Source organism: Quercus lobata, chromosome 10, assembly GCF_001633185.2.
Source record: "Quercus lobata isolate SW786 chromosome 10, ValleyOak3.0 Primary Assembly, whole genome shotgun sequence".
In the NCBI taxonomy this organism is placed as follows: Eukaryota; Viridiplantae; Streptophyta; class Magnoliopsida; order Fagales; family Fagaceae; genus Quercus; species Quercus lobata.
This window is the reverse complement of record NC_044913.1, coordinates 19,595,414-19,606,704: the sequence shown is the minus strand read 5'-3', so window position 1 is coordinate 19,606,704 and position 11,291 is coordinate 19,595,414. Positions and strand designations below refer to the sequence as shown.

At 31.6% G+C, this 11,291-nt stretch overlaps 1 protein-coding gene across 2 annotated transcripts; it reads left to right on the top strand.

The window, feature by feature from the left end:
* Positions 1–7,353: 7,353 nt before the first annotated feature.
* On the top strand, positions 7,354–10,863 carry LOC115965398 (exocyst complex component EXO70E2). Of its 2 annotated transcripts, none has more exons than XM_031084609.1 (2): positions 7,354–7,712; positions 8,331–10,863. In XM_031084609.1, exon 2 carries the CDS (start codon positions 8,668–8,670, stop codon positions 10,594–10,596), a length of 1,929 nt encoding a protein of 642 aa, XP_030940469.1. In that variant the 5' UTR covers positions 7,354–7,712; positions 8,331–8,667; the 3' UTR covers positions 10,597–10,863. The 2 variants fall into 2 exon arrangements, with proteins under 2 accessions (XP_030940469.1, XP_030940468.1); XM_031084608.1 differs by having other exon boundaries at positions 8,296–10,863.
* The last annotated feature ends 428 nt before the right edge of the window (positions 10,864–11,291 follow it).

The window sequence follows — 11,291 nt, the reverse complement described above, 5'->3', positions numbered from 1 at the left end:
AATCACAAGGCTATCCTGCCGAGCTTGGGCCATAGCCTTTCCTCGGCTTGGGCCTCTGGCCCCCTCACGGGTAAATGGGCCCGGCCCATAAATTATTTGGGCCCCACAGATATAATCACGTTAGTTGTTAATTTAATTTATAAAACTTTTCATATTGAAATTTGTGGTACCTTTGGAATTTTCCTCTCATAATAACATCTTGCATTTAAAAATTGAAAATCACTAGGAAAAAACACTATAGTAATTTTTTTTAATAAAAAAATTTCTCACTTACAAAATTGATTTAAAAAAAAAAAATCAATAGTTGGGGTTGGGGGTTATGAAATCTTGATAACATCTCTATTAGAAACATTAGGAGTTGCCAATAAGTTGAGTTACAAGGTTTTGGGCAAAAAAAGCTAGTGGAAAAATTATTTATTAAAAAAATATGTGAATATAATTTAAGATGGCTTCAAATTCTATTTTATAATTTCAAAATTTTAAAATTAAACCCTGAAGTTTAAGAACATTTTAAATTAAACCCTATAGTTTTGTTGATTTCAAATTAAACTTAAAGATTTTTAAAATCATATCAATTTAAAGCCCTAATCAAATCCAAAAATTAAACCACCAAATCAAACCTAAGACATTCATGGTTCAAATTGATGTGATTTTAAAAATTTAGGCTTAATTTGAAATTAATGAAATTATAAGGCATGATTTGTAACAATAAAGTTTCGTTGTTGTAATTTGTAACAATATTTTAAATTAAACTCTGTAGTTTAGTTGTTGAAGCTCAATATATTGGCACCTCTTGGTATTTTCAAAGACGACATTAGGGGTTCAAATCTTCCCTCCCCCAAACATCAAATTATCCCCCCAAAAACTATTCAATATATATAGTTGAGTTATCACTTTTTTTGTTTTAAAATAAAATATTTTCAAACGTAAAATATTTTTACATGTAAAACATTTTTAGTAAGATATTTTCATGTGTTTAGTATGACAAGTAAAATTTTTTAAGCAAACCACCAAAACCGATGGCTAAACACCAAAGCCACTAGTGTCGGAGGTTTGGTGATTGAACCACTAGAAATGATAGTCAAAACGGTGGTTCCGACAACCAGATCGTCGACGATCCCTCACTAGTGAGGTGTATCCGGCCAATGGACTGTCGGCACCAATAGTCAAATTAAGAAGAGTCTCTGACCATCAAACTAGTGACCAAATGACCAGATGGGGGAGGGGAAGCTACTATGTGTTTTTGGAAAATGTTTTACCAAATTTTTATAGGTAAAACATTTTACAACTTTCAATAAAATATTTTATAGTCAAAGGAAAATATTTTATACGTTTGACTATATTTTACTTGCAAAACACCTGAAAATAGGAAAACATTTTCCGAAAAATATTTTACTTCAAAACAAACAAGCATAAGTTACACTTGGTGTAATTTTTATCAATGTTACACTACTTAATTATTTATATTGGATGCAAATTTTAACAAATTTATCATTGGGTTATATTTTCCTTTTATATCTTTAATACTTGCAAAATTTTGAAATAGCCCGAGACTAATAGCTATCTCATCCTCATCTATAAAATGTTTCAAAGTCTTTTTTTTTTTTTTTTAATTTAAAAATTATGTATAAAAGACGATTTTATAGATCAAATAGTAAATAACATTTTATTAACATGAAACTTGACGTGCATGTTAACAACAAAAGACTATATAGTCCAATGATTGGATTTCAAAATATTAATCTTATAAGAAGTTATTACGTGAGGTAACATTAACAGACAGTAAAATGGAGTATAATTTTTTTTTTTTTTGGATAATTATACTTTACCCACATGTGATTTTCCTCTAATTTGACTTACCTACCCGTGATTTCATTTTTAACACTTTACCCACCTGTGATTCCCTCCATTACTACTCTGTTACCCACCTCCAATGCATACGTTACTCTAACACATAAACTCATCAAAAAGAGAGCCTAAAACAAATCAAACACTCCTCACTCCTAAAACACTCTCTCATCCAATGTGCTCACCAAACTAAGATCACCATGATGAATCTCAAAATTGAATGTCAAGTCAGCTATCTGCATATAAAATACAATAAAATAAAGTATGAGACGGACTTGCATGTGGAAAAGTATAATCTATTATAGATTATTGCTTTATTAGGCAGTCAAATTTCTCTTTCAATTTCCCTAATTATATATACCAGCAAACGAGTGTGTTTGTTGTGGTGATTTTTTTTTTTTTTTTAATAATCTTTATCTACCTGTTTTTGTTTAAATTAGTTGCTCCTTCTAGGTGGGTCAGCTCATTTTACTTGTAAACCGTTTTATTTGCACTTTCTTTTAACGTTTTCTCGAGAAACAAACAGAGTACTATCTTCTTGATCTTGAACACTTTAATGCTTAATCAATCACTAAACTTTTGTGGGTCATCATTAATGAAACGAAATGAAATGCCAACACCCTTTTCTAGTTAGCATTTTGCTACACACACTCTTTCTCTCTCTCTCTCTGCTTTTTTTTTTTCCCGAGAAACAAGCAAAGCACCAGCTTGTAAATTTGGGAAAAATTCAAACTTTCCTTACTGGATCAGTGGGATTTTATTACGCCATTGCTCTTTTTCGAAGCTTTCCCAAATGGGTTAGTTGTAGTTTCTGGGTTAAGGCTATTGATTATTTGTTTAGTTGCTATTATATTTACCTGTAACCATTTTCCTTCACTTTATTTTGCCAATTTCTCGAGAAACAAACAGAGTTCTTGATCCAAAAGTCGTATTGTTTAAGTTATCCCAAGCGTGTTTGATTTATGCATGAATGAAACAAAACACTTACGCCCTTTGCTTGCATTTTGCTTCACTCTCCATTTCTCTCTCTGCCCTTTGATTTTTCCCTAGAAACAAACACGGAGCATGAGGTGCAAAATTGGGTCAACGTGATTATTTTTACTGTTGCATTTTTCTGACGGTTTGTTGCAAATGGGTTGTTTGGAGTTTCTGATCAAAACCCAGGTGGTTCTCAGTCCATTATCCCAAGCATATTGTATTGTGATCTTAGTTTGGTGAGCACGTTGGATGAGAGTGTGTTTTGGGAGTAAGGAGTGTTTGATCTGTTTTAGGTTCTGTTTTTTATGAGTTTATGTGTTAGAGTAACGTCTGCACTGGAGGTGGGTAACAGAGTAGTAACGGAGGGAATCACAAGTGGGTAAAGTGTAAAAAATGAAACCACAGGTAAGTAAGTCAAATTAGAAGCAAATCACAAGTGGGTAAAGTGTAATTATCCTTTTGTTTTTTTAGGAAAAAAAATGGAGTATAATATGATCTGACTCATATATAATGGTTGCTAATGTCATAATGTTAACTCAAGAATTTAAATTCCATTCTACTCCCTAACAAATCTATATTTATATATATAATAATAGGTAAAACTGAAAGAAACTCAAATTAGAATTTTAAATTAGAGTTCCAATTTTGCATCATGTGTCCTAAATTATTTATTCTTAAAGAGTTTTATTTCTTAATTTTAGAATCAAAAGTGGAACCCTATCATAAATATTCATCCAAATGAGTTATTAAGTACAAAACCCAAAAAGTCTAAAATTAATAAATCATAAAAAAAAAAAGTGCTTCCCAATAAATTTTTTTTTTTTTAAATGGATAATTTACATTTTATACCTAATAATATCCTTACAAATTTTTTGAAAGAGTTAACAAAATATAAAAATGACTATCAATAGTATTTAAATTATATATATATGAATTATATTATGCATTTTATTGTATATCTTTAAGTGTATCTATGCATATGCATGGGGTTATAAGTTAGTCTATGTATCTATATATATATTATAATAATAATAATAGGTGAAGTCGAGATAAACTTAAAGTAGAATTTTAAATTAGAGTTTCAATTTTGCACCATGTGTCCTAAATTATTTATTCTTAAAGAGTTTTATTTCTTAATTTTAGAATCAAATGTTGGATCACATCATAAATATTCATCCAAGTGAGTTATTAAATACAAAAATCAAAGAGTCTAGAATAAATGAATCGTAAAAAAAAAAGTGCTTCACAATAAATTTTTTTTTTTAAATGGACAATTAACATTTTATACCTAATAATATCCTTACAAAAATTTTTAAAGAGTTAACAAAATATAAAAATGACAATTAATAGTATTTAAATTGTATATATACGAATTATATTATGCATCTTATTGTATATTTTTAAGTGTATTCATGCATATATATGGAGTTACAAGTTAGTATATAATAATAGGTGAAGCTTCGAGAAATTCAAATTAAAATTCCAAATTAGAGTTCCAATTTTGCACCATGTGTCCTAAATAATTTATTCTTAAAGAGTTTAATTTCTTAATTTAGAATCAAATGCAAGACCATATCATAAACATTCATCCAAGTGAGTTATTAAGTATAAAAACCAAAGAGTCTAGAATAAATGAATTGTATTAAAAAAAAAAAAGCTTCACAATAATTATAAAAAAAAAAAAAGACAATTTATATTTTATACCTAATAATATCCTTACAAAATTTTTCAAAGAGTTAACAAAATATAAAAATGACTATCAATAGTATTTAAATTATATATATAGAAATTATATTATGCATCTTATTGTATATCTTTAAATGTATTCATGCATATGTATGGGGTTACAAGTTAGTACTCTTATAAACCATAAAGGGTGAGTGATTATGAAAACCACGACCCAAAAATGCTAGGTCAATTGGGTCTCAAAATGATTAATCAACCAATAAAACCTTACCCCTAAAATTAAGGGTTTTACAATTTGGAATTAAATCAAGAAAACAGAATTAAAAAAAAAAAAAAAAAAACTTTATTCAAATGAAATTTAAGATTACATCATCTTTCATGAGCATTTTTTTTTTTTTTTTTTATAAAAAAACCTTGAAAATGTCCTGGATTTTTCTTATAATTACAAACTAAGAAAGCTGCACCACTTTGACTCCTATTTACATTCGAAGAAATAGAAACTTACACGGGAAGATGATATCAGCCTTCTAGGAATTAATTGTCAATCTATTTTTTTTAATGGGAAATTAATTGTCAATCTATATCATTATTCAAATCACACGTGTCATCTATGCCATATAGGAATTAAGTGTATGCTTGGCATGATTAATTTTGCCAGCTTATTTTATTATTTAGCTTATTTTTGTTACTATTTATGGACCCCACTATACTTTTTGATATTATTTATGAGTCTCACTGTACTATTTATGCTAACTTTTATTTTTATCTATAGTACTTCCAGCAAAAAGTTTTCAATTTCAACAAAATAAGCGGATCTCAAACAGACTTTAAGTGTGTGTTTGGCAAAAATTAAAAAGTCAGGTTATTTTACAATTTACCTTATTTTTGCTATTATTTATGGACCGCATTGCACTTTTTGGTACATTCATAGGTTTTACTATATTATTTCAGTTAACTTTTACTTTTATCTACAGTATATTCAGCAAAAAATTTTCAATTTCAGTAAAATAAGCAAATTTCAAACAAACCCTAATTATAAAAAATAAAAAAATAAAAAAATAAATCTGAAATTCATGAGAAACATGTTACTCCTCGTAAGATAAAAGAGGTTATATTTGAAGAATTCAAACAATCATTTTTGAAAATTAAAATTGATTCATCTCATGGAACATTCCTAAATTATTCAACCACAATAATAATTTTTTTTTTAATATTTTTTTTTATTGACCCACAAGAATAATCAAATCTTGGTCTCATCAGGCTGGTCAATTATCATCAAGTGCATTACATATCATGCATTGGAAAATTACACCCCTATCATCAAAAGACAGTGACATTTTCATTCATTTCAAGTTAGAACAAGTGTGGAAATTACAATGAGTTAGGAATTATACATGCCTGTAGTTATCAAAACCGTTTTGAAATGACAGTCAAACCATTAAACCGGAGAATCGTACACAATTTCGGGTTGGTATACTCGGTATAAAAGTAAAATACCAAGCTGTATGGCTCTATTCAAAACTACTTTCTTTCCAGGAAAATGTTTACATTCAAATTAGTTTAAAATTTTAAACAATATTACACTACTTAATTTTATCTAATGGATGCAAATCTTGACAAATCCGTCATTGGATTACATCATATTCTTTATTCTCCATTCTTGTATAATTTCAAGACAATCAGAGATTAATAACAATGTCATCAATCAAATATTTAAACTTTAAGTTTTTAATTTTTTATGGTTTAAAGTTATGTATGGACTAAATAGTAAATAAAATCCAATTGACACAAAATTTGGCATGTGTGTTAAGAATATATAGAATATATAATTTATCGGTGGGATTTTCAAATTATTAATCAAATTCATGATGATTGCTATTTATCATCGGGCTAAAACACCAATCGATTTTAGTGTAAGTGAACTTTAGATCTCTTATTCAATAATAGAAGACTTTACCAATTAAGCTAAATAGAATCTACCACCAACTAACATTACTTAACCCAAAAACTTAAACCAATTAGTTTGGACCTAACTATGTGATATTAAACACTCACTTTTCTCATTATTATTTGATGTGAGACTTCACTCACACATGTATATCTAACAACACATATCATCATTTAAGTTATTCACCAATTATTTTGATAGATATTTCATGATTTACACATAAAACAATACCTTACTAAGTTAAGTGTTACACTCATAGCACTCGTGTAAGTGCTTATATAATAGAAAAAGTATTGCATTTTAGCTAATCAAGTTCAAAATTCACCAACATTAGTCCATACAAAGTTGTGTAATATACACTGTTGTTATAGTAACCGTATAAATTTACACTAGCACTGTTAATTTTGAATTTAGTTTTTTATTCTTTATTTGTGTATCCTAAGAACGAAGGAAGGGAATGTATGGTAATTGTTATGAGTAAAGAAAAGAAATAATATTTTAATGAAATGTAATGTAAAATTGATAATATGATATCAGGTGTTTTGAAAAATGAATATATAAAGAAAAAAGAAGAAAAAAAAGAAAGAAAGAAGGTAAGTAAATTAAGCAATGATCTAAGTCGAATAAAAGACAAGACTCTTTTAACAGTTTTTAGTTTGTTTTATTCTGCAACCAAATCTATAGTTTTTAACGGCCAAAGTCTCAGTAATGGGAGGGAAAGCTTAGTTTGTATTTTTAAGGAAATATAATAATACGTGCAAAAGCTACAATACGCATGAATGAATGTCTTGGTTGGAATGGACTTTGATAGGTCAACCTACATAATTTACGGCCCGCAAGCAATGTCAAGGTTTCTTGTTCGTTAAGTGCTAAGAGTCAAGAGTCAAAACCACGCCTTTAGATGTACACAATATTGTTTACGATAAAGTTATTGATACAAGTTGAACAGAAAAAAGGCTTACCCCACATCGACGAAGACTTCCTAAATTCCAACCCCACGAAGTTTCAGTTTCATTTCTCTCATAGTTTTTCAACCTTTTTGATTCCCCATTTGTCCATTTCACCCTCTATTTTGCTTCCTAACCCAGATTTTCTCTCACTTTCTTTCATTTTCTCAGGCAAAAGACAACATTTTTTTGCTCAAAGGAAACGCGTTAATCACTACTTTTTGTTTTGTTTCAATCCAGAACTAGTTGGTTTTGTTCTGTATTACATAGTCTACAGCTGCTCTTGTTCAGAATTCAACTCCAAGGTTTGATTTTCACTTGTTGTTCTCTGTGAATTTATATTATAAGGTTTGTGATTATTCTTCACCAGGGAGGTCAAACTTTTTTAATTGAGTTATAATTTCTCTATTTGTTTGTTTGATTAAATCTGTGTCTGGGTCCTTTAGTCTAGAGGTCATTTTTGTTTGATCATGCTAAATTTTAAGGCTTTGATTCGATTATGGCAAAGAGCATGAGATGGTTTAAGAAAAAGAAAAAGCAGAAGTAAACTGCAAGTTTTAGTAGATTTCAAGTCTCTGATTATGTTCTTAAGAGGTTTCTTGAAAGCCATTGTTGAGCTTTGTGGCTCCAGGAAAGTTACAGCTATACTACAGCCTTGATCATGTATTGCAACATGTACTCGTCCATGTTTTTTGTATCTATCAATTGACTTCAATTTTGGGCGTTGTTTAAGGCAGTAGTCTAGTTGTACAGAATCAATATACTGCTTCCTTTATAGAGCCTCTTATCTTCCAATTCCTTTTTATAAAACATCACAACTTGGTTGTGAGTTTTTGGAAGTGAAATGTTCTGAATCTGATGTATTCCTTCTCTTTTGGCTTTGTATAGGCTGAGTTAACTGGACCTTGATCTGTTCTTATCAGATTTGCAAACTTGAGTGGAGGCTTAAGCTTATCCAATTGAAGACATGCACGCCTTTTCTAGTGCGTGTACGAAAAAAAGGTTGTATCTAGTGCACAAAGCTCCTATTTTTGCAGGGTCTAAGAGAGGTAATTGATAAGCAGTCTTATCCCCAATTTTTTGTTTGGAGAGGCTGATTCCTGGACTTGAACTTGTGACTTGTTACTTTTGGTGGAAGGCACTTGCTATCATACCAAGTTATTCAAGTCCTTTCAGATTAAAAGGGTAGCTTCTGGTTTGGGGATTGTTTGAAGCTTTGGTTAGGTACTCTGGTTCTTTGGTTACTTCATTTTTGTTGTCATGGCAGATTTTAGCTCTGTACTTTCTCCCCGTGAAGGGGATATACATGTGATTGCTGCAGCTCGGCACATAGTCAAGGCACTAGGGGCAAATAAAAACCTTGATGATGATTTGAGGAAAATCCTCTCACAGCTTGACAGCCACTTGTCTGCCATGACTGTACTCACTACTGAAAGTAGGGGTACAGGATTCAGAGAGGTTGAGGAGCAGCTCAAATATGCTGAGGAGAAGATCAGGGGTTGGGAGTCGAATCAATCATTATTATGGGACTCTGATGAGTTTGATCCCTTGGAAGCGGCTGAGTTTTTGAAAGCTATTGATGAAATTCAAGCATTGATTGGAGGTTTACGAAGCTTGTCTGTGAATGGAAATGGGAAACAGAAGGAACTTCTTAACCGAGCTGACAGCAATCTGCAGATGGCAATGTCAAGGCTTGAGAAAGAGATAATACACATTCTAGTTAAGCACAAGCAATACTTTCAGCCTAAAAACATGTCTTTTCGATCTTGTGTATTGGATGTTTTTTATGACGAATCCTTTGTTTCAGTTGAGGACATAACATCTGAAGAAGCGCTGCAAAGAAATAGTAGTGGAAAAGAATCTGACGAATATATTTTTGATTTGGTTCATCCACAAGTAATTCCTCATCTCAAGTCCATTGCAAATGTTATGTTTGGTGTGAATTATGATCAGGAGTTCTGCCAGGCTTTCGTTAGCGTCCGGAGAGATGCATTAGAGGAGTACTTGGTCATTCTAAAAGTTGAAAAATTTAGCATCGAGGATGTGCTAAAAATGGAGTGGAGTAGCTTGAACTACGAGATCCAAAAATGGGTTCGCGCTATGAATATCATCATCCGGTATCTTGCAAGTGAGAAACAGCTCTGTGACCAGATTTTGGGAGACTATGGATTTGTTAATCCATTATGCTTTGTTGAGATATCAAAGGGTTCGTTGGCGCACCTTTTGAATTTTGGCGAGGCCATAGCTATGGGAACACATGAACCAGAGAAGTTGTTTCGCATACTTGACATGTATGAAGTTGTGGCAGACAATCTTCTGGATATAGATGCTTTATTCTCGGAAGAGGCTGGTACTGCTGTTAGGCTCGAGTTCCATGAGCTTCTAAGGAGCTTGGGTGATTCTGGGAGGGCAACATTTTTGAAACTTGGAAATGCTATTGCAGCTAATGCATCAACAAGGCCTTTTTTAGGCGGTGGGATACACCCCCTCACTAAGTATGTCATGAATTACATCAAGACCCTTACCATGTACTGCAACACCCTCAATGTGCTTCTCAAGGACCAAGAAGCAGCTGATCCAAATCCAGTTGTTGGGCCAGAGAATGGACACGGCGTTTCTTCTATCACACATTGTCAAATGGCATGCCACTTTCGGTCAATCACAGCTACTCTAGAATCCAACCTCGATAGCAAATCCAAGCTTTACAAGGATGGTGTTTTGCAGCATATTTTTTTAATGAACAACTTCCATTACATGGTCCGAAAGGTTAAGTCCGGTGAACTCAGGCTTTTCTTTGGTGATGAATGGATCAAAGAGCATATTGTTAAGTACAAGCAGCAAGCAATGAGCTATGAGAGGGCCACTTGGAATTCAGTCCTTTCTTTTCTTAAGGATGGTGATAGTCCAGGGTTATGTTCAGCTTCAAAGGCAATTAAAGGCTTCACTATTGCCTTTGAGGAGGTATACAAGAACCAGACAGGGTGGTCTATCCCAGATCCTGAGCTCCGGGAAGATTTACAAATTTCAGCTTCGCAGAAAGTAATCCATGCGTATAGGAGTTTTATGGGGAGAAAGTCTTCCAGTATCAGTGAGAAGTACATCAGGCATTCTCCGGATGATCTGCAGAACTATATCTTGGATCTCTTTAATGGCTCACCAAGAATATTGCAAAGTTCTTGCAAAAAGTGAAGTCTTCATTGTATTGAATTTTTGCATTTTCTTTTCATGTTTCTTCATCCTAGTCATGTCATGAATACATGATGTATCTGTGTTTGTATTATATCAAATGTGTCAAGTTAAAAGTTCTCGTGCTGTCATTCTTGTAAAATGGTCTTGTTTTTCAACTGGGATTATAGGCCCGCATGAATATTCTTGTAAAATGGTCTTGTTTTTCAGTTGGGGTTATAGGCATGAATATGGAAAATCTATATTAACAAGTTTTGTCCTTCATTTGTAGACTTTGTGTTAAAACCCCTCTCTCTCTCTCTCTCTCTCTCTCGTGTGTGTGTTTGTTTCTCAACGAAAAAATAAATAAATTGGTGAATTTAATCACAAAAGGTGTGAGATTTTCAATTTTTTAATAGGAGGTAGAATGAAAATAGATTAGAACTGAACACAACCTATTCTAATCCTAAAATAAATTACGGCTCCTTCCAAAAATTAAGCTATTAAGGATCATTTAACCATTATACTAATATAATTTCTATGGATTTTCAAGAATAAGAATCTGTGTAAAAACACATATGAGATCTCTATATTATTTACCTCGCCCAGAAAATATAAAACAAAAAAACAGTACTTTTTAAACAGTGGCAGCTCTAGGATTATTTTCTAAGGGAGTCAATAAGAAATATAAATTATAAAAAATTTAAAACAAAAAAGAA